This window comes from Lynx rufus, unplaced genomic scaffold (genome assembly GCF_022079265.1).
Source record: "Lynx rufus isolate CCGP_SWC_20201006 ecotype Redwood Valley unplaced genomic scaffold, mLynRuf1.p SCAF_4, whole genome shotgun sequence".
Classification (NCBI taxonomy): Eukaryota; Metazoa; Chordata; class Mammalia; order Carnivora; family Felidae; genus Lynx; species Lynx rufus.
The window spans coordinates 131,407,702-131,431,982 of NW_025814856.1; the positions used below are offsets into that span (position 1 = coordinate 131,407,702).

At 40.1% G+C, this 24,281-nt stretch overlaps 1 protein-coding gene across 1 annotated transcript in view; it reads right to left on the minus strand.

The window, feature by feature from the left end:
- Positions 1 to 24,281, minus strand: part of DOCK4 (dedicator of cytokinesis 4) — a 437,799-nt gene that overhangs the window by 129,404 nt on the left and 284,114 nt on the right. Inside the window, exons 17-22 of the mRNA XM_047096261.1 lie at positions 18,709 to 18,865; positions 13,692 to 13,789; positions 13,500 to 13,583; positions 13,223 to 13,323; positions 10,866 to 10,947; positions 9,370 to 9,540 (exon numbers count right to left, since the gene is read on the minus strand). Of these exons, the coding sequence (XP_046952217.1) occupies positions 9,370 to 9,540; positions 10,866 to 10,947; positions 13,223 to 13,323; positions 13,500 to 13,583; positions 13,692 to 13,789; positions 18,709 to 18,865 (693 nt within the window). The remainder of the gene's footprint in view (positions 1 to 9,369; positions 9,541 to 10,865; positions 10,948 to 13,222; positions 13,324 to 13,499; positions 13,584 to 13,691; positions 13,790 to 18,708; positions 18,866 to 24,281) is intronic.

A 24,281-nucleotide genomic window follows, 5' to 3' on the forward strand; every position in this document is an offset into this window, starting at 1 on the left:
CTACAGACATCAGGGGACTAATGAACAGGCACGAGGAGCTGAAAAACGCTTTAAAGGAAATGGAAAACAAAATGCAAACCACCACAGCTCGGATGGAAGAGGCAGAGGAGAGAATAGGTGAACTAGAAGATAAAGTTATGGAAAAAGAGGAAGCTGAGAAAAAGAGAGATAAAAAAATCCAGGAGTATGAGGGGAAAATTAGAGAACTAAGTGATACACTAAAAAGAAATAATTTACGCATAATTGGTATCCCAGAGGAGGAAGAGAGAGGGAAAGGTGCTGAAGGGGTACTTGAAGAAATAATAGCTGAGAACTTCCCTGAACTGGGGAAGGAAAAAGGCATTGAAATCCAAGAGGCACAGAGAACTCCCTTCAGACGTAACTTGAATCGATCTTCTGCACGACATATCATAGTGAAACTGGCAAAATACAAGGATAAAGAGAAAATTCTGAAAGCAGCAAGGGGTAAACGTGCCCTCACATATAAAGGGAGACCTATAAGACTCGTGACTGATCTCTCTTTTGAAACTTGGCAGGCCAGAAAGAATTGGCACGAGATTTTCAGGGTGCTAGACAGCAAAAATATGCAGCCAAGAATCCTTTATCCAGCAAGTCTGTCATTTAGAATAGAAGGAGAGATAAAGGTCTTCCCAAACAAACAAAAACTGAAGGAATTTGTCACCACTAAACCAGCCCTACAAGAGATCCTAAGGGGGACCCTGTGAGACAAAGTACCAGAGACATCACTACAAGCATAAAACATACAGACATCACAATGACTCTAAACCCGTATCTTTCTATAATAACACTGAATGTAAATGGATTAAATGCGCCAACCAAAAGACATAGGGTATCAGAATGGATAAAAAAACAAGACCCATCTATTTGCTGTCTACAAGAGACTCATTTTAGACCTGAGGACACCTTTAGATTGAGAGTGAGGGGATGGAGAACTATTTATCATGCTACTGGAAGCCAGAAGAAAGCTGGAGTAGCCATACTTATATCAGACAAACTAGACTTTAAATTAAAGGCTGTAACAAGAGATGAAGAAGGACATTATATAATAGTTACAGGGTCTATCCATCAGGAAGAGCTAACAATTATAAATGTCTATGCGCCGAATACCGGAGCCCCCAAATATATAAAACAATTACTCATAAACATAAGCAACCTTATTGATAAGAATGTGGTAATTGCTGGGGACTTTAACACCCCACTTACAGAAATGGATAGATCATCTAGACACACGGTCAATAAAGAAACAAGGGCCCTGAATGAGACACTGGATCAGATGGACTTGACAGATATATTTAGAACTCTGCATCCCAAAGCAACAGAATATACTTTCTTCTCGAGTGCACATGGAACATTCTCCAAGATAGATCATATACTGGGTCACAAATCAGCCCTTCATAAGTTTACAAGAATTGAAATTATACCATGCATACTTTCAGACCACAATGCTATGAAGCTTGAAGTCAACCACAGGAAAAAGTCTGGAAAACCTCCAAAAGCATGGAGGTTAAAGAACACCCTACTAACGAATGAGTGGGTCAACCAGGCAATTAGAGAAGAAATCAAAAAATATATGGAAACAAACGAAAATGAAAATACAACAATCCAAACGCTTTGGGACGCAGCGAAGGCAGTCCTGAGAGGAAAATACATCGCAATCCAGGCCTATCTCAAGAAACAAGAAAAATCCCAAATACAAAATCTAACAGCACACCTAAAGGAAATAGAAGCAGAACAGCAAAGGCAGCCTAAACCCAGCAGAAGAAGAGAAATAATAAAGATCAGAGCAGAAATAAACAATATAGAATCTAAAAAAACTGTAGAGCAGATCAACGAAACCAAGAGTTGGTTTTTTGAAAAAATAAACAAAATTGACAAACCTCTAGCCAGGCTTCTCAAAAAGAAAAGGGAGATGACCCAAATAGATAAAATCATGAATGAAAATGGAATTATTACAACCAATCCCTCAGAGATACAAACAATTATCAGGGAATACTATGAAAAATTATATGCCAACAAATTGGACAACCTGGAAGAAATGGACAAATTCCTGAACACCCACACTCTTCCAAAACTCAATCAGGAGGAAATAGAAAGCTTGAACAGACCCATAACCAGCGAAGAAATTGAATCGGTTATCAAAAATCTCCCAACAAATAAGAGTCCAGGACCAGATGGCTTCCCAGGGGAGTTCTACCAGACGTTTAAAGCAGAGATAATACCTATCCTTCTCAAGCTATTCCAAGAAATAGAAAGGGAAGGAAAACTTCCAGACTCATTCTATGAAGCCAGTATTACTTTGATTCCTAAACCAGACAGAGACCCAGTAAAAAAAGAGAACTACAGGCCAATATCCCTGATGAATATGGATGCCAAAATTCTCAATAAGATACTAGCAAATCGAATTCAACAGCATATAAAAAGAATTATTCACCATGATCAAGTGGGATTCATTCCTGGGATGCAGGGCTGGTTCAACATTCGCAAATCAATCAACGTGATACATCACATTAACAAAAAAAAAGAGAAGAACCATATGATCCTGTCAATCGATGCAGAAAAGGCCTTTGATAAAATCCAGCACCCTTTCTTAATAAAAACCCTTGAGAAAGTCGGGATAGAAGGAACATACTTAAAGATCATAAAAGCCATTTATGAAAAGCCCACAGCTAACATCATCCTCAACGGGGAAAAACTGAGAGCTTTTTCCCTGAGATCAGGAACACGACAGGGATGCCCACTCTCACCGTTGTTATTTAACATAGTGCTGGAAGTTCTAGCATCAGCAATCAGAAAACAAAAGGAAATCAAAGGCATCAAAATTGGCAAAGATGAAGTCAAGCTTTCGCTTTTTGCAGATGACATGATATTATACATGGAAAATCCGATAGACTCCACCAAAAGTCTGCTAGAACTGATACATGAATTCAGCAAAGTTGCAGGATACAAAATCAATGTACAGAAATCAGTTGCATTCTTATACACTAACAATGAAGCAACAGAAAGACAAATAAAGAAACTGATCCCATTCACAATTGCACCAAAAAGCATAAAATACCTAGGAATAAATCTAACCAAAGATGTAAAGGATCTGTATGCTGAAAACTATAGAAAGCTTATGAAGGTAATTGAAGAAGATTTAAAGAAATGGAAAGACATTCCCTGCTCATGGATTGGAAAAATAAATATTGTCAAAATGTCAATACTACCCAAAGCTATCTACACATTCAATGCAATCCCAATCAAAATTGCACCAGCATTCTTCTCGAAACTAGAACAAGCAATCCTAAAATTCATATGGAACCACAAAAGGCCCCGAATAGCCAAAGGAATTTTGAAGAAGAAGACCAAAGCAGGAGGCATCACAATCCCAGACTTCAGCCTCTACTACAAAGCTGTCATCATCAAGACAGCATGGTATTGGCACAAAAACAGACACACAGACCAATGGAATAGAATAGAAACCCCAGAACTAGACCCACAAACATATGGCCAACTCATCTTTGACAAAGCAGGAAAGAACATCCAATGGAAAAAAGACAGCCTCTTTAACAAATGGTGCTGGGAGAACTGGACAGCAACATGCAGAAGGTTGAAACTAGACCACTTTCTCACACCATTTACAAAAATAAACTCAAAATGGATAAAGGACCTAAATGTGAGACAGGAAACCATCAGAACCTTAGAGGAGAAAGCAGGAAAAGACCTCTCTGACCTCAGCCGTAGCAATCTCTTACTCGACACATCCCCAAAGGCAAGGGAATTAAAAGCAAAAGTGAATTACTGGGACCTTATGAAGATAAAAAGCTTCTGCACAGCAAAGGAAACAACCAACAAAACTAAAAGACAACCAACGGAATGGGAAAAGATATTTGCAAATGACATATCGGACAAAGGGCTAGTATCTAAAATCTATAAAGAGCTCACCAAACTCCACACCCGAAAAACAAATAACCCAGTGAAGAAATGGGCAGAAAACATGAATAGACACTTCTCTAAAGAAGACATCCAGATGGCCAACAGGCACATGAAAAGATGTTCAGCGTCGCTCCTTATCAGGGAAATACAAATCAAAACCACACTCAGGTATCACCTCACGCCAGTCAGAGTGGCCAAAATGAACAAATCAGGAGACTATAGATGCTGGAGAGGATGTGGAGAAACGGGAACCCTCTTGCACTGTTGGTGGGAATGCAAATTGGTGCAGCCGCTCTGGAAAACAGTGTGGAGGTTCCTTAGAAAATTAAAAATAGACCTACCCTATGACCCAGCAATAGCACTGCTAGGAATCTACCCAAGGGACACAGGAGTACTGATGCATAGGGGCACTTGTACCCCAATGTTCATAGCAGCACTCTCAACAATAGCCAAATTATGGAAAGAGCCTAAATGTCCATCAACTGATGAATGGATAAAGAAATTGTGGTTTATATACACAATGGAATACTACGTGGCAATGAGAAAAAATGAAATATGGCCTTTTGTAGCAACGTGGATGGAACTGGAGAGTGTGATGCTAAGTGAAATAAGCCATACAGAGAAAGACAGATACCATATGGTTTCACTCTTATGTGGATCCTGAGAAACTCAACAGGAACCCATGGGGGAGGGGAAGGGAGAAAAAAAAAAAGACGTTATAGTGGGAGAGAGCCAAAGCATAAGAGACTGTTAAAAACTGAGAACAAACTGAGGGTTGATGGGGGGTGGGAGGGAGGGGCGGGTGAGTGATGGGTATTGAGGAGGGCACCTTTTGGGATGAGCACTGGGTGTTGTATGGAAACCAATTTGTCAATAAACTTCATAAAAAAAAAAAAAAAAAAAATGTATCTGGTACCTAAGCTAAACGGCTGAAATTAAAAAAAAAAAAAGTGTGGCAAAATAGAACAATGTTTTAAAATGTGCAAGGGTGCCATATAATAAAAGTGAGAAACTGTGGAAAATCACTGACATTAGCAAAATGATTGGCAAAAAATCCCACAGAATCAGCAAAATGCAGGACGATCAAATGGAAAGAATGCTCCACCAAGACCTGGAATGCAGTAACTTCTATTTCATTTCTCTTTTGAGAAGCTTTCTGAAGTGCTCATATAAATCTCCTTTACCTTGAAGAAACCAAACACGTGGACTCCCCAAAGGAATGAAGTTACGGTTAAAGAAAAAAAAAACGAGACAGGGAATCAGAAGATCCAGATTATATGTACTACTGGCTTTGTCTCTAATCAACTCTATGACCTTGGTCAAGTCATTTTAGCCCCTTGGGTTTTAGTTTATCACCTGTAAAATGAAAAGATCATTATAACAAACCTTTAGGTTGCTTTCAGATTTACTGTAACCCCAGAACTGCGTACTAAGAACAATATTCTTTATATAAGTAAAGAAACTGGATAATCATTTTTTAAGGAAAAAAAGATGCTAATATCAAATCCTAAGGGGCACAAATTGGACCAGGATTGTACATCAAAACAAGCCGAGTCTTTTAAATTCCACAAAAGGAGGGCAATGGAAGGAAGAGTCGACCAGCCTTAAGTCTACCAAGTAGGGGAAGGAGGCACATGTTTCTAATATGCTGATACTCAAGAGCTAGCTGGCTTACCAATGAGATCTGACACCAAAAGAAAGTAGGTCGAGTCTACATGGGCTGATGATTCAAACACAGACTCAAATTCAAATTCGTGTGTTTTGGAATTTATCTATACAGCAGCAGCAAAAATATCTAGAACAGCCAAGACCTGTTTCTGATGCCAGAACCATCAAAATGCTTCAGGTGCTACAATCAACAGCTATGTTCTCCTCGACTCTTAAACATGATAGGTTTTTTTGAATACATTTAAAATTAATGACTTGGTATTCTCTGTTAAAGACTGTATTTATATAACCTTCATTTCACTCTGCAGAGAGCTGAGTCATACAGATGAAGTTAAAAAAATAAGATACAATAAAATGAGCCCAGCTTTCTCATAACTGAAAAGTCAACTACATCGATTTTCCTCAGGAATCTTTTCATTTACCCATTAATTCTTCATATCTAGCTCTTTACTTCAAAAAAGTATTTGAATGTGTGCACAGTGAAGATACATGTATTAAAAAAGGATAAAGGAACAAGAACCTGTGATAAGGGCATAAAGACAGTTGTACCAAGATATGTAAGCTAAGGATTTTTTAGTGCAAATAAAAAGAAAAGCATAATTTTCTTTTGACCTTCCTGAGAGCCAAGACAAATAGAGAAAGATAATTATTAGGAATTTAGGGCAGAGTCTTGGGTCTCAACTCCTTCTGACATTCTTCTTCTCATGGGGTTCTCGTGGAGGCATCTGTCTGTGGAAGGAGAAACCAAGAGCCACAGCTCCAAGAGCTGAGTGAGTGGGCAATCCTGTTGGGGCAGGGCTCCCAAAGACAGAGCCATTAGTGAGCTGGGCTTAGGCCAGGATAACTAAATGATCATCCCGGTGGAACCAGGATGGCCAGGCCTGTGGGGCATTGTAAACTGATCTAGCAGAAAGGTTTTCTGGGATGGCTGTTCTGCCTTCAGAAGACAGAAATGGCCCTGAGTTGTAGCCCACAGGCAAAACTGCAAAATAGAAACTGAGTTTTGTCTTTAAGACAGCCTAAGAGTAAAATTCAGACCATTGGATATCCTTGGCTCTGGACAGGATAGGCAGAATTTGAAGATGACTCCTAAGACCTTTGTCTCCTGGTGTTGTTCCCATGACTATGTTGTTACATGGCAAAAGGAATTGTGCAGCTATAATGAAGGTTACTAATGAGTTGATCTTAAAATATGGAGATTATCCATATGGGCCTGACCTAATCACATGAGCACCTAAATTTTTTTTTTAATGTTTATTTTTTTTGAGAGAGAGAGAGGGAGAGAGAGAGTGAACGAAAGCACGTGAGCAGGGGAGGAGCAGAGAGAGAGGGAGACACAGAATGCTAAGTAGGCTCCAGGTTCTGAGCTGTCAGCACAGCGCCTGATGTGGAACTCAAACCCACGAATCACGAGATCATGGCCCAAGCCAAAGTCGGATGATTAACCAACTGAGCCACCCAGGCATCCCTACACATGAGCATTTAAAGCATAAGTTTTCTCTAGCTCATGGTAGGAGAACTCAGAGAGACTGGAAGCATGAGAAGGATATGACTTTTCGTTGCTGGCTTTGAGAATGGTATTTGAAGAATACCAAGGAATGTGTATGGTCTCTAGAAGCTGAGAGAACCGGTTCCATCCCCAACCCCTTGCTGATAGCCAGAAAGCAAATGGGAATCTCAGTCTTAGAAACACAAGGAAACTGATTCCTGCCAAAGGCCTGGAAGATTTGGAAAGGGAATTCCTCCCCAGAGTCTCCAAAGAAGCCACCAAGGCCAATGCCTTGATACTGGCTGTAGGAGACCCTAAGCAAAAATTCCAACCAAACTTCTGATCTATAGGACTGTGAGCTAATAATTGGATGTTACTTAAAGCCATGAAGCCCATGGTTATTTGTTATGCAGCAATGTAAATGTCACACACTGGGTTAGATCAATAACACCTTCCTTCATAGAAGGGAGAGCTAAGAAGGTGTGGGGTCAAAAGGAAACCTACAGTGGGAAAAAGTGTACAGTATTCCTCTTTCTCCCAAAACACAGAGGACAAAAGTCCACTTTGCTTAAAAAAACAAAAACAAAAACAAAAAAAACTAACCACTTCGTCATTTTATATGAATTCCCTTAGCATCAAAGTGAAATTATCACATCAAAATTTACAAGTATAGGATTGTACACAAAATAATAGAATGACTTCAGTAGTTTATTAAGATATTCAGAAACTTTACATACATTTTATATATCGTGTCAATAAAAAACTAAGGGCAAAAAAAAAAAGAGAAAAATCAAACATGGTTCTTTGGAGGTACTAAAGTTGTTTCACTGTCTTGATTGGGGATTAGAGAATCAAGGGCAGTGCAAATCAGTATGTTAAACACAAAAGGAAACCCACTCTTCACCGTGCTGCTCCACAGTGGCCCACGTCTTGGGGTGACTACCAGGATGCAGCGGAAACATAACTAAGGAAAAAATTTCTCTAACTTTAGAGAAGGAATAAACCTCTTGAGTCCCTAGGAAGGCATTGCACTGAGAAACTGTGACTTAAGATTAATCTTAAAAGTAAGAGAATATTTTTTCAGATGTGAAATCAGCTAAGTTTTGTCCCTGAAACCGGTAAAGGTTTAAGGCAGATAGTCTCAAATACAACAGCTTTTATAAAAGTAGTGAGCTTTTAAGAACTTTGATCTAAACGAATACACGATTGGCTTGTTGGATTATCCTTTCAAATATCAACTGCTGAAAAGAGGGTTTGGTGAGCGGGCAACTGGACTTTGAGGGATGTGGCAAGTTCCTCAAGCACAGTGATTGTACCATTGGCACCAGAGGCCAAAATGTCATTAAAAGAGGCTGAATTGTACCCTTGCCCAGATGTAAGATCAGTCCATTTGTGCAAAGAAGAGATTAACAAGAATAGTCTCCCAAAAGTCAGAAAAAGCACAGTACTATTACTGGGGGGTTGGTACATTTCTGGTGTTTTGCCATTATATGTAAAGCTTTCCAAATGTCAAATGGCACCAACTTATAAGAATACTCAGATGGATCTAGTTTTGTCTTCTATCTTCCACTTTATGTCCCAATACTCAGTGATTATAAATTTTTAGTCTCCAGGGGATGGCAGCAAAGAGGCTGCTTCTCCATCTGACAAGTTTTTACTCAAGTCACTAGAAACTAAAAATGTACAAGAAGGACTAAGAAAATGTAGAGTAAGATACTGAGAATGATCGCTGAGAACACATTCAAGGCCACGCTATTTGGAAAATGGATAAATCCAGTTCTGAAACAAAACACGTAGAGCTACTCCAGGTAATAGCATTTGGCAACCGCCCCTCAGCACTGGTCATATAAGATCAGTCCCCGGACGATTAGGGTCAAGTTAAATAAAACCAAGCAACATGCAGTTTAGCCAAGTGCGATATAATGAGTCTCAAGTTGCCAGATTAAAATGCAGTGCAAGGCTTGGCGTAAACAACAGAACCAGATCGGCTCCAGTGAACTTCCTTCCCCAAGGCCGATGGTGACATCGTGTCTACTCAGAACTGAACCCAACCTGCTGTAGACCAACAGCCGCCCCATGAAGAGAGAGTAGGCGGAGGAAAGCCAGCCTAACTTCTGCTCTGCGGGTTCGCGGGAGCTAGGGGACTCTTTAAAAGTCTGCAAAATTGCTGACGCTACAAATAGGAACTGGAGCTATGGATTCACTTACACTGCTATGTAAAAACAAATAAACTGGACTCATTTCTGTTTTATTCAGCAGAGATGGAAAAAAATTACCTGTGATTGAGATAATGCTCCTGACCCTTTGCTCTCTTGAGAAAGAAAGAAACGGACCGACATAAGAAGCTCCTGAATGCAGCAGCGAAATTCCTCTTCGTTTTGTCCACCGGTGGCAAGGGAAAACAGCCTTCGAGATTGAACTATGTACTTAAAAATATATTCTTGTGCCTTCAAACGAAATTTTGTAAAAGTTAGTTTCAAAGGAAACCAAGAGTATTTAACAATGACACGGCATAAAAACCAGGGGACATCATTAGATTTTTGAATTATTGATTTAAAAACACTTAAGACCCCCTGAGATTTTTGAACAGTATTTACTTGTAGAAGAAGAGCCTTTTTTTTTGCTGACGCTAATGAGAGAAAATGTATAGATAATTTAAAAATTCTATGTCATTCTCAAGAGGTATGAACCTTAAATGCTTTTGATCCTCAGATAGTTTATTAATTTAGTTAACAGAGAGATGCTGGTCTATTTCGGAAAATTTATTGTGCTTTGCTGGCAGGTACTCTTGCCACTTAGTGTCTTACCTTCAATCACACCAAGGTGATTAATTTATAATTAGTAAAATACTTGCTTTTAAAAATGTATACCTGTCTACTTTTTTTTCTGCTGCATCAAATAGAGTGGTACTCAGCAAATAGGAAATCGGAGGATTCTCAGAGCAGCTATTGAACAATCCCTTTAAGAATGTGTGTTCTTGGGGCGCCTTGGTGGCTCAGTTGGTTGAGCGCCCAACTTCAGCTGAGGTCATGATCTCATGGTTTGTGGGTTCGAGCCCCACACTGGGCTCTGTGTTAAGAGCTCAGAGCCTGGAACCTGCTTAGGATTCTGTGTCTCCTTCTCTCTCTGCCCCTCTCCTGCTTGCGCTGTGTCTGTCTCTCTTTCTCACAAATAAACATTAACAAAAATTATGAAAAAAAAAAGATCTGTAGTCTTTATGAACATGTTTGCAAGTAAAGTATTAGCATCTCCGTTTACAACTGAGCACAAACGCCCAGAGATGTGGGCAGCATTAAACCATGAGACCCAGTAAAACCTCAGGTTTCCTCACTGTGATCCCTGCTAAGCTACCGTATTCTCTCTCAAAATTTAAGACAAAGGGTTCACAAATGGCCTCTGCCAGGGTGCAGGAACTTCAAGCTTAATTGCTTATCTGTGGTCTTCTTTCATAAAACCTCGCTCCTGCCACTCCTAGACTTCACTCCAAGTATCCTGGAGCTCAGAATTCAATCCCAGGCAGGATCCAGTGGGCGAGCCTGGCAAAGTTTCTTTCAAATTTCATCAGCTCTGGAGGAGCATAAACCGATTAAGATCCTTGAATTGGAATGCTGGTAATATATCATCACCAATTACTGTCTGTGTAGAAGAACTGAAATGCTGGCAATACTTCATCATCAATTACTGTCTGTGTAGAAGAAACCAATTAGTTGAGGCATCATGGTGCAACAGCCCTGGTAGACTACATTATCTGTTATTGACACCACGTCATTACCTTCAGCACCTCCTGGATGTGCTCTTGCCGTTCTGCTTCTGTTATCCTGTCCACATACCACTTGAGAACTTTGATGAGATCTCTAAAATACAGGGAGAAATGCACAGAAGGTAGAATTGGTCTAGCTCTCAGTTAAAAGCCAAGAGATCAAACATTTTTATCATAAGGAGGATTCTTTTCCCTTCACTTCTCATATTTTTCTGTTGAAATGCTTAATAGGCATCTGTACATCAACATCACTACCCCTTTTTGAAACTTAAGAGAGAAACACTTCCTCCCATTGAGATTCCCTCAATACGGACATATCCCATTGGCCCTGCTGTTTCCGGCAAAGCTTCCCAACGGGTAAACACAAGTATCAGAGAAAAGGTCTCTGGCCAAGAAAGTGCCTTGAAGTAGGCTGTCATGGTCAACCTTGAACAAGTGTTAACTGGGATTTCTTCCCCCATGACCTGTGACCATGTGAACAGTTGGATGAAGTATTCAGTTGGAGGCAAAAGGGAGTGTGGCAAGGGGCACCTGGGTGGCTCACTCGGTTTAATGTCCAACTTCAGCTCAGGTCATGATCTAATGGTTCGTGGATTCGAACCCTGCGTTGGGCTCTTTGCTGACAGCTCTGTGCTGCCCCTCCCCCACTCACTCACACATGCGCGTGCGCTCTCTCTCTCTCTCTCTCTCTCAAATAAACATTTAAAAAAAGGGGGGGGTGCGGCAAAGGATAAGGGAACATCTCCCTACTCCGAATCACATTCCCATGGGTTTACAAAGCCAATTCTCTGACCTCTGGGAAGAACAAAACTTCCCATCCCAGTATGCCTTTGTAAGAGAATTTCAAAAAAGGCCAAGTTTTCTTTTCTTTTTCTTAAGGAACAAAAATTGAATTAAAAAAAAAAAGCCAATTTTCAAGATTGCAGGTTTGCTACCTTTAACTCTGCTCAGTTCTTGGTTTCTGGAAAACAGAGCAAGCTTTTAAAAATGCTCCTCTTTTCTCTCACTCAGGGAAGAATACATGGATGGGCCACCAGGCAGGTGCTACCAGGAATGTTCTTTTGAAGATAACATATCAGTGAGTTTCTGACCATCCACAGCCCAAGAAGACTGCATAGGCAACATCTGTCTTCTTAGGAATGACTATCCTGCTCTCCTGGCCAACATCCAGTGTTAGAAATTACACCCTTCCTCTCTAGTTTCCAATGCTAATTTCAGTTGCAAGTGGTAACCCCTCATATTAGGGCCCCACATGTTAGGCCAAGTGGCAGAGCCAGGCCGATGTTTCCAACTATCCCTGATATTTCATTCACCGTCTCTAAAAATCCTGTTGACAGAGGGTCAAGTCTTCAATAAAAACTCCCTTCATTTAAAAGCTGGAGGCATAAATCTTCACGTGCCTTTTAGGGAGTACCCAAGGTAAGAGGATCGAATGCTTATTTGATTACTTATTATCTTTTATCTATCACATGATGGGGGAAAAAGGGCAAAAACATGATTCAGTGTTTTTTAACACACAGCTGGGAATACATGATTGTGCATGTGCACAGCCATAGGTGCTTAAGGTACAATAAGGTAAAAACGTGGGCAGAATAGCAATGACAGTATTAGAATGGGGAGAAAGAACTTTGGGGAACATTCCAGGGCTGTGCATAAGCAGGGCCAAAGGCCGGGAAGATGTTATACATAGCACAGAAAGAAGCTGTTGCCTTCTGGCAATTATCAGCTAGGCTGCATGGAGGCAGGTACGAGCTATGGCTTGTCATTACTCGTTCACTTTAGCCTTGCTTGCATAATTTGAGCTGATAGGAAAGGAAGAGCAGTTAAAACGGCAGCTGATATCAGAGGGTAGAGTCCATGGCTGCACTGCTTGTGGCCAGGAACCAGGTCTTCACATTAATCAGCATGCATTAGGCATGCAGTAGGCACTCAGTAAATATTAACAAACGAAGGAGTGAATGAATGAATGAGTTTAAAAAGATATGATAGCAAATGCTGCTTTCCCTTCACATCTCTTTCTTAAAGACTTCCAGAATCAGCCAGGCATGTGGTGATTAAATGGGCTTGAGCTGAAATAACCACATATTTTGGACCACAGAGTATCAAGTGAAATAGAGACATGAAGAAAAAAACTTTATATTTTAGGTTTTAGGAAGAGAATTCAGAAAGTTTTTTTTCTTTTAATCAAAATAAGTTGCAGCCATTAAAAAAAGATGTGTGAGAAAGGAAGATATTGACTCAAGAGACACTTCAGTTGTTGTGCTTTATTTCTTCTAACCCTTCTTCTTAAATTTTCTTATCCTAATGGTTCTGCCTAGCAAAGCTCAGAAGAAACTGCTTCTAAACCAATTACAAGATAAAGGCCTTACCTGTATGCAAGTGCCCCAGCAAAGTGACTCTCAATATAAGTGTCCATTACAGGTTTAAAATGATGAAATTTGCTATCTTGCAGCAAATTTATTATGTGAACCTAAAAAAGAAAATTGAGCTTTGTAAAACTGAATGCAAATCAAGACATATATACATTTTTTGGTTCTTTTTAAGTGACTCGTGCACTATTGAATGAGTATTTCAAAAACAGCCTTATGAAAGTCAAGAATGAGAGACAAAATTGTTAAGCTATGATTAAAGTGAATTTAAACTCACCAAAGAATCAAACACTTTAGACCCGTATTTTTGGGAATTTTCATCTAAAATTCCAAATAAGGTATCCAGTGTATCTTGCAGAAACTGTTAGATAAAGAAGTAAATTGATAAATAAAAAATCATCTGTCCTTCCCCTCCAAACAGTCCCTATTTCATGAATTTCCAAGAGAGGGACAACACAATAACATATACCTTTACTATCTCTGAGCCATCGATTTCTTTCAATTTAGAGAGACAGCCTGTGATCTTGTCAGGGTGAGTTCTCCATTTCAAGAGATCAAGCATATCACCTTTCCAAACAGAAAATGAAGGTTAGCTGCTTTGGTAGAGAACAGTCCCTCAAATGAACATTTTCCACCGGCAGAGCTAGATTCTTAAACACGTTGCCTACCCCTCTTGGTCACCCAAGCTTCAGGTTCCCCCCTAGACCCTGACTAGTTAAGATGGCATTCACTACAGCATATTCTAATTATTTATCCCTTCTCAATGGCTCTTGACTTACAAACTCCTACTCTACCTTCAGTTCCCAGATCAGCTGTTGCTTCATCTAAGAAGTCTTTCCTGAAACTTCTAGACTGAGCTAACTGTCCCTCACCTCAGAGTGGCACTGACCTCACTATTACAATTGTTTATTTGTCTTTACCCCTACTAGATTGTAAACTCTAAGAAAAAAAATGTTGAGTTTGGTCCTATGGTATCCCAGCACCCAGTATAGAGCAGGTACACAGCAGGCAGTAGATAAATATTTGTTGAATCATTTCCTGCCTCTTCCCATTAAGATGGGAATTTCTTGAGGGTCAGGAATCTGCTTTCCTCATATTTGTGCCCCCCACAGCACTCTCCCTAGCAACCAATTCTACCTGGCAATAAAGGTCTTCTTTGACAAATGTGACCCAGATCTGGCAGGACTAGAAGGTCCCTTGCACAATGATGAAAGGTCTAGTCAACTGTCGGATCATCTAATGAGCCCATGGACCTGAGAGGGCCAGTTCCTGGATTTCATGGTCATCTCCTATCTGGAAGGACCCAGCTCTTCAATTTCCGCCCCTTCCTAAACCGACAACATATTGGCCCGAGTCTAGCAGGGTCCTCTGAGAACCTCTTTACCTGGTGAGGGTAAAAATTCTTTCCTGGGCAGAAGTTAGAAAGGTTCCTGAACATGGTATCCAGCTTCACTAGTCCCCAGAGGGAGCAAGGAGACAGTCGTGTCTGGAGTCCAATGACAGCAGTAAGAACTAACAAGGCTTGTGTATGCAGGAAGCTCAAAAAGCAGAGGAACCTGGCAGGGCTGGCTTCCCAGGGCTCAGTGGGGCTGCAAGACTAGGACAGCCAAGGAAGCAGCTAAGAGGGATTTTCCAGGCTTAACAGTGAGAAATCCAGTTGAAAGCATTCGTTTCAAGAGAAACCCAAATGGGACTTGCCGAGAGACAAAAAAGACCAACATGGAAACAAAAACCAAAAGGATACACACACACACACACACACACACACACACACACACACACACACACAGGAAACCAAGGAAGAAGCAGTTGTGATGAAAAAGAAAATGTGATGTAGTAAAAAGAGATGAGAAAAAGTGTATGAATCTTAAGAGGAAAGAGATACAACTTTCACCAAAGCTAGAGTCAAGAGAAAAAGTTCACAAAGGACTTAATAGTGAGAAATTTAGTACTAAATGGAAATGTTTATCTACAACAAACAGGGGGTGGTTTAGAATTAAAAATGAGGGAATTTTAAAAATAATGACTTTGAAAAAGATATTTATGATATTTTGAAAATGTTCAATATTCATGTCCAACTCAGACATCCTGGAGGTATGGCTGGTGCCTTTTAAAAAACGATTGGTTATATATAGAATAGTAGATAGTCCAATAGAGTGAGACCTGCCAGAGCAGACGTAGCAGGTGCATTCTTCTCCCATCTATTGGTTGCCTCCCTCCCACTTGCTTCCTACTTCCTGCATCTAACTTCAGGATGCCTCCTTCCCGGGCACCTTCTCTTACAGTTCCCCAGTGCATTTTCCCTGCACCTCACTCCTCACTTCCAACTCAACCTCCATTCCACCTCTTACTCCGTCCAGCTCCCTGCTCTCTTGCCTGCCCCTCGGAGCTAGGCTGTTGCAGGGGTGCCCAGGGCATGGTCCAGTGTTGAGGAATGGAGTGTGTGCAGAGGAAGAAGGTGGCTCTGCAGGCCAGAAAGAGGCATCCCCAGAGGCAGCTGTGAGATATCAGGAACAGCACTGCCATCAGCAGAGGTGGAGAACAGATGACAGTTCCAGACAATCAGATCGGGATGGGGCTATTCACCTGTCCTACAAGAAATCTGATGACTCTCTAGTCTGCTCATAATGGAAGAAAAGGGGGAATAGAGCAGTAGGTTCATCTGGATGTAATTAATCGTGTGTACAAACTGCTCAGAATTAAGTCAAAATTGTTATCTCTTAGGGTCTCTATTTTAGCTATCTGAAGAATCGTTAGTTGCAAATCAGGAACTATGACCTACTACTGAAAATGTGTATTTTAAACGTTCTATTCAAAAAGCACTTAAGAGTATGCTGTATGCCTAGTCTACCAAGAGCTAGAAAACAGGTGGATGACATAATCCCTATTTTTTTTTTTTTTAAATCACACTCTCAGGAAGAGAGTGAATGAACTACCCACTATTTGAGGGAGAAGGAGATTTGGGGAAGTCAGCAACCGTACAGCTGTTAGGCTAAATTTAAGCACTGTTTTTTATTTTTAGCCTTTTTTTTTAAGTTGTGTTTAACAGCCCAAGGAAGATAACAAAGAAGTACAATAATTTCTTCCCTGACCCCTACTCTCAAGAATCTTAAAATGTCTGCTTGATCTGGCAGTCACAGACTTGCGACAGGGCGCTCCCAGCCTTGGTAGGCTGCCCGCGAACACCACTGGACTACAGAGCATGTGCAGAAAGGCACACCTCAGGGATCCTGGAATGCAAAGCTGCTATAGGAGACTGTTGCTAGAGACCGTATCACTTGCTAAATACCCAATTGTACTGGAAATGGATTTGTATGTTTTCCAATTTGAGTAAAATGAATACAAAGCAATTTAATTCCAATTTGGAACTGGATGACTTCCACACAGAAATATGTGCCTAGCATGTAAATTTCAGAAAGATCAACTAATTTCCTTCCTCCTTCCCATCTATTTGAAATACAGTATTTATTTCCCGGTTCATTCTGAGCTCTGTTACATTCACAAGGGTAATCAAAGTCAAACCAACAATTAAGTACTTATTAGTGCCCAAAAATGAGCCAAGCATTATCTTCCATATAATGAAATGTTTAATATAATGATTTGGTGAATGGCTTTATTTATCCATATCTACCTGAAAATGTTGTCTGCTTTTACAAAGTAGCAACTTCTAATTTTTAGGATTTGGTTCTGTCTTATGTCCACAATTCTGTCTAACATCCTAAACTGGAGAACAACAACAAATTAAGTCTGCAGGGCCAAATATTTTGACAGCAGATAAGCTATTGTTAGGATTATCTATGTGGTTGGCCGAATAATGGCCCCAGAGATGTCAATGTTATAATAGCTGGTACCTATGAATATGTTCATCTTATACAACAAGAGAGATTTCACAGATGTGATTAAGTTAAAGGTCATAAAATAGGGGGTTATCCTGGAATATCTAGTGGGCCCAATGTAATCACAAGGATCCTTAACAGAGGGAAGATGGTCAGAGTCAGAAAGATATAAAGATGCTATGCTGCTTGTTGTGAAGGAGAGGCCACGAGTCAAGGAATACAGGTGGCCCCTAGAAGCTAAAAAAGGTGAGCAAAAGGATTCTCCCCTAGAGCTTCCAGAAGTGTGGTTCTGCTGACACCATGATTTTAGTCCAATGAAAAGGATTTCACGTTTGTGACCTTCAGAATTGCTCAATGATACATTTTTGTTGTTGTAAGCCAACAAATTTACAGTAATTGTTACAAGAACAAAAGATAACTAATACAACCTGAAATTACTCCACCAGAGGCAATCAGTTAAATGTGAACCCGGGCTGTAAAACACACACACAACTAATCCACATAGGATAAATAAAATCTCTATCTAAGTGAGTCAAAGCAGGTTGATTTTCTTATCTTCATAATCTCTAGACTGGCACCCTAAAAATCAACTGAGTTTTGGTGAAAGCTTTATGAACATTACAGAGTTATGTCTGTGAAGTTTTTATTTAATTAAAATAACCAATCCCTGAATATGGATAACATCTTGACATTTCTTAACTCTCTTCAACCAAATTTACTGAAAATACGCAGTTGTTTTTTTAAAAACATTTCTCCAAAAATATTTTTGGAAGAGGAGGAACAAAAACTAATACAAATGTGAAAGAATCATTTGCCAAAGTCCTAAATAAATATAGCAGCACTGCAAGAGAAGTTGAGAAGTCTCTTAAAAGAAGCCAACATCATAGTGCTACATTTTGCTGCTTTTCTGAGGCCATGCTCTAAGAGAAGAAATACACTTGCTACTACACATGCTGTTCTATGATACAGAAGAAAGAACTAGGAGAACTTACAAATGTTTAGGCACAGTAACATTTTATGAGATTCAATACCTGATTATGAAGTAATTCTCCTCATCATAATGAATCTGACTTATTAATACGGCATTCAGGATGCCAGCCAGAAGCCTTACACAGCAAACATGCAGAACTCAGAAATGTTTCATTTCCTTCCTTCATTGCAGATGATGTTTTCACGACAATTTTCCAAGGAGAAGAGCTTGTTTTATTAATCATAACTTGCTAAACAATCACTGACATAAAAAGTATTTTAGAATAGAAAAGCAATATCCATCTAATTAAACAAAAAACAGCCTTTATTCCAAAGCCTGCAATTAGCCTTGTTTATGGAACTATAAAACAAGCGAGATTAAGGTAGTGGTAGTCTTTGTCTCTGTTTCTTTCTTCTTTTTTAAAAGCAGCTGGGTTTTGAAGGGTTGTACACTTGGGTTTCGATGCTGGGATAATTTTGAGGTTCTTAAATTACATGCATTTAACAGACCATTGGGTCACAAATGTTTCCATTTTACTGGAAATCACCAACAGAAGGACTGACAATTTTTCTAGTGCCAAGTTCTTAAATATAACATTGGTGTTTATTAAATATGCCTACCAAAAATCACATGAGTACTTAAGTACAAGGGCTTTCAAATAAAACAGTGTTATACGTTACCATTCTGTGTGAGTTTTGTGGAACAGAGAAAAGATGTTATCCAAAAAGACTCCTTTGTGGCCTTCATGGCTTGATGATTATTTCCAAGGAGGATGCCCTTGGAAAAGGGAAGTTTGAGGTAGCGGGTAGTATCCTGAAGATTTGTGTTTTCTTCACACTGTTAAAAATATTAAGAACAAAATAAAAAAAAGGAAGGGTAAGAGACCTCATGAAAATTATTAAGCATAATTTTCATTTCTACTGTTGATAAACTGGGAAACGTTCCAAACAGCATCACAAATAGAATTTGGCTCTTAAGTAAAATACGACAAAAACGTAGAGAGGGAATTAAGCACGGATTGTGGGCTTAGACTGATTTGGGTTCAAATCCCAGTTCCGTTACTTCTCACAGGAGTAATTCTAACACATTATGTTACCATGCAAGATTGCTACTTTTATCTCTAAAACCTTGGTGTATTGTCCTAGGAATTAGGTTCCATAAAGCCTTTCACACAGTGCCTGATACAGAGGAAGTGCTCAAGAAATCATATTTGTAGTGACCACAGGATTTTAAAACATTCCAACATGTCATGTGAGGCTATTATACAGCTTCTTACTTTGAAAACTGGCAATTTAAAAGAAACTTTTTCTGGGTAATCTAATAGTCCCACCATGTGACAGAAATCTCTACAGAAAATGTGAGCTAACAAGTGTAAATAGAATTATGGATTTAGAAAATATAGTTTCATATCCCTAATGCAATTTTTTTTTTATTTTTTAATTTTAGAATGAGAGAGAGAAAGAGAGAGAGAGAGAACTTGAGCAGGGGAGATGGCAGAGGGAGAAAGAGAGAGAATCTTAAGCAAGCTCCAGACTCAGCACAGAGCCCAACATGGGGCTTGATCCCATGACTCTAGGATCATGACCTGAGCCAAAATCAAGAGTCAGGAGTTCAACCAACTGACCCACCCAGGTGCCCCCTAATGCAATTCTTTCTTTAGTCAAGGGCTGTCACTTAATGTTTAAATCATCAGGAAAATTGTTGGATAAAGAATTGGTCACTTGGGGTGCTAACTCTTGATTACATGAGTTTGAGGGGGTTATAAGTCATGAGTTTGAGCCCCACGTTGGGTGTAAAGCTTCCTTGTAAAAAAAAAAAAAAAAGGAATTGGATATTAATATGATGGCCATGTAGCAACACAAAGACTACTTCTCAGTGGCAAGAGGACAAATACAACCACACACACGTGGGGGGATGAGGTTGTCATTATACCACTGCAGGACAGTACAATGGAACGTATCATAATCTACAGTGTATTTTTACTACAGATGTTGAACTTGAATCTACCACAACTACAGATTCCACTTCATAGTAAATATAAGGAACAGAATAACATGTTGAACAATACTATAGGGCAGCAACTAGAAGGCAGCAACTTCTGCAGGATGTCTGGCTTTGTCTCTTCAAGTCTGATGTCATAAAAATAGGGATTGTTCTAGACTAACACATAAGCCAAGTGCAACATATGGTCCCAGAATTGGACCAGTGTGCTGAAAAGGATTTTTTTTTTCAGTTTAGACATTGACTTAAGCTCCAGATCAGATAAAAAAATCAGTGATTGCAAAACCATTAACTGAAAAAGTAGATTACAAAGTATAAATATTATGAAGCAACTAAGATATCCTTCAGTAGGTGAATGGACAAACTGTGGTACACCCAGACAATGGGATATTATTCAGTGCTAAATAGAAATTAGCTATCAATCCATGGAAAGACATGGAGGAACCTTAAAAGCACATTACCAAGTGAAAGAAGTCAATCTGAGAAGGTTACATGCTGTATGATTCCAAATATATGACATTCTGGAAAAGGCACAACTATGCAGATAGTCAAAAGATCAGTGGTTTCCAGAGGCTGCTGGAGCAGGGATGAGTAGGCAGAGCACAGAGGAGTTTTAGGGTAGTATAATATTATTATATTTTTAATTTAATTATTTTTATTTTCATTTTTTATTTGAGAGACAGAATCATAAGCAGACTCCATGTTCAGCATGGAGTCCAACGTGAGGCTTGATCCCACAACCCTGGGATCATGACCTAAGCCAAAATCAATAGTAGGACACACAACTGACTGAGCCACCCAGGCACACCTGGGCAGTATCATATTACAATGGCCATATGGCATTATTTCTTTATCAAACCTACAGAATGTACTCTACCAAGGGTGAATCTTCAGGTAAACTACGGAGTTGGGGTATTTACGATATGTCAAAGTAGGTTCATCCTTGGTAAAAATGTGCTGTTCTGGTGAGTGACTTTGATAATGGGAGAGGTTATTCATGTGTAAATAAGAAATTTACATCCTCCTCTCCATTTTATTATAAATGTAAAATTGCCCTATAATGTCATTTAGGTATAAAAATTCATGCAGAAAAATATCTAGAAGGATACACACTAGAGGACTAAGTTAACATCATCCAGGTAACGAGAGTATAATGTTTATATTTTATTTTGAGTTATCTCTATACTTCTTTGTAATGATGAAAGTGATTTTTGATTACAAATCTGAAAAAATATTTGAACAGATATAGAACTGGCATAACTTAGGTTATTCTGAGTATAAACTTTAAAACTCATATGAGTTTTACTCCTTAAAATTTCTTTAAACATCTTCAAGGCTAGTGTCCTGGTCACAGGAAGGAGGTTAAGCACAAAATCCTTCGGTATTCTAGAATACTGTGTGTGGTTCATAAAATATTTCTAAATTTTAAAATAATAAATCTTTAAGAAAGACCTAACAAGTTCAGAGAAACAGAATCAGATTACAAGATGTTCTTACTAGCAAACCTGCCCAGTAACAGGAGTACCTATAAACACAATAAACAACCTCTATAATACCCTTCCAACGTTATAACTCCAAATGCTTTCTTTTATTACTGTGAGATATTTCATAGAGACAGCAGAGCGCATGAAACACACATACACAGTTTAGAGAATCATAACAAAGTGAACACTTCAAATGTCTTCGGAAAAAGTGCTTAGGCAAAATAATGTTCTGGAAGCCTAGAATGCCATCCCCTCCTGTCTTATTCTTGGTGTCAGGGCTTGGAACACAGCAAGTCATAGCATGAGTCACAGCGCATCCCACTGCCCCTATTTCCTGCCTGGGTCTGGTCTGGTCTGTGGGGTCAGGAACATGCTCTGGTCTGCCATCCTTGGCCTGACTTGTGCTCCATCTGTCTAACCACCACTTCCTACTGTGACTAAAGTCTCGTACAAACTCAGCGGACATACTGTCCAGCTATTTCTAGGCCTCCCCCTCAGGAGCTAGAGCCGGCCCTAGTCTGCCAAGCTCCATCTGTTCACAGGAATTCTGCCCCTATAAAGCTCTTATCCCCCCACCCATCGAATGATTGCCTAGCTTGTGAACACTTCTGGCACCATCTTAGAATTCCTGCTTGATGCGCTCATCTAGCTCCGCCGGTAGTCATGGACGACCACTTCTGTGATTGATGATACAATGACTGTGTCATGTGCTTAGGGAGCACTGTGAATACAAGATTTGACTGCCTTCTCCTGGGCCAATCATTGTGGCTGGATCAGTGTCGCTAGCCCTGGTTCACTTCACTTCTCCCCAGCACTGGGGGGTCAAGACCTCAGCAGGTGTGTCTGAGGTGTGACACCTGACAGTTTTTATAGCTAAACTCCATCATGCTCAGTCAAGTACAAATACAAGAATTAACATAAATACTAGGACACAAAAGTTATTTCAAGACCTTCTGCTAAAAATGCCAGGCGTGCGTGCGTGCGTGTGTGCGTGTGTGTGGTAGGGGAAGGGGAGGTGGAGTAATTCAGTAAAGTAAAGCAGAGAATCACTCTTTGGTCTCTATGAACCTTTTGATGATAACATTTGTCAGGGGTTCGACACCGATTATTTTTGTCCAGTAGGAGTCAAAGGAGATAATGCTAGGTATGGGGTTAGAGTTGGAGGTTTTAATCTATTCCTGAAGAACTTAAGTGGCCTTGAGAAACTGCACAGAACAATTTCAGAGCAAATCTTTTGTTGTTCTCTGAGGTTCTCAGCATGCATCCTTAACACATCATACAAACACTGGAGATTTCAAAAGCCATCCCAGAAATTACCATTTACGAGGGTTTACTACATATCAGGCACCGCAAAGCACTTTAATGCATTTTCTTACTCTTGTAACAACCTCATGAGGCAGGACACTGTAACCTGAGAAGCTCTGTGATTTGCCCAAAGTCACATCATCAGAACCACAATTTCTGTTCATAACTACTATAGAACACTGCCTCCTTCAGATGGTGTTTTAACCAAGTCTTGAACTTTGCTATAATGAAGTACACATTGATTCATAGGTAACATACTGAATGGTGGGTAAGGCTAGGGAAGACCAAAACGTTCACTTTAAAAAAAAAAAAAAAAGGTGTATTTGTGGGAGATACTCTGGGAGGCAGCTTCGAGTTGTCTGTGCCGCTGAAATGGTTTCATGTCATATCAACCTATGAGGCCAAGAGCGAGATGACTAGGCTCTGTTCTGAAACCACATGGAGCATGTAGGATCACTTGACCTGGACGCAGTGGGGAGCAAGGCCAGCCAGGAGCAGGTAAGGCATGACACAAGAGCTTGGGAATACAACATGTGAGTGAGAGATCATCTTTTCGTTTACTTGATGAAACAGAATCTACTGAAGAGAAACTGGATTGAGAAGCAGTGAATAGAAACAGGGTTCTAGAAGGTGGGCCTATAGGGCAGGGGCAGGTGTCAACCTTTAGAGCTGAAGCCATAAAGGTTGTCCAGCCTTTCATAAGGAAATGCACAGTTCATTACCAAAAGCCAGGTAGTGACGAAGAATAAGCAGTAAATTCCTTGGGCCTTCTACAGCCAGTGGGGAGAAGTATCTGTGCTGGGAGGGCAATTCCAAGCCAGGGTATGGAATGGAGAAAACAAATGGGTATGAGCAACCCCCCTCCCCCACCTCCCCTAAGAGTCAATTAGCTCACAGAAATGAAGCTGTATGGTGTGGCACTGCCGTGTGTTAATTGGAAATACTGGTACAACAGCCATGGTTGGGTGTTGCAATGCTCTTGAGTCTGAGGCTGACCACCAGAAAGCTGCAGCTTCCCACCAAGCTGTACCACATGGATTGAAAAGTGGTTTTGTCACCATGGTACAGTCCAGTTATATGTCTACACTAGATGAGGGGTGAAATATGAATCGCTCGCCTTCTGGGGACGCTCGCGCAACAACTGTTTTGGTTTGGGCACAAGGACAACTTTTTTCTATCAAATCCTATGCAGGCATGGAACAAGGCAATGAGGACATGAGAATAATAAGACCCTGTTGTCCCTGTTCCCTTGTGACAGACACAGCTAATGTATTACCTGTGTTATGGATATATGATAATAGACGAGGGGACAATTAACTGAGCCACTCTTTCTGGGAGAAACGAGGCAACATGACCACGGCCTCTTGAGGCTGCTGCTGGATTACAGGAACAAAACAATGTCATTGTCACAGTAAAGGACAATTCTCTGTGTTTGCTTCGATAGGCTGGGATCTGTGCGACTC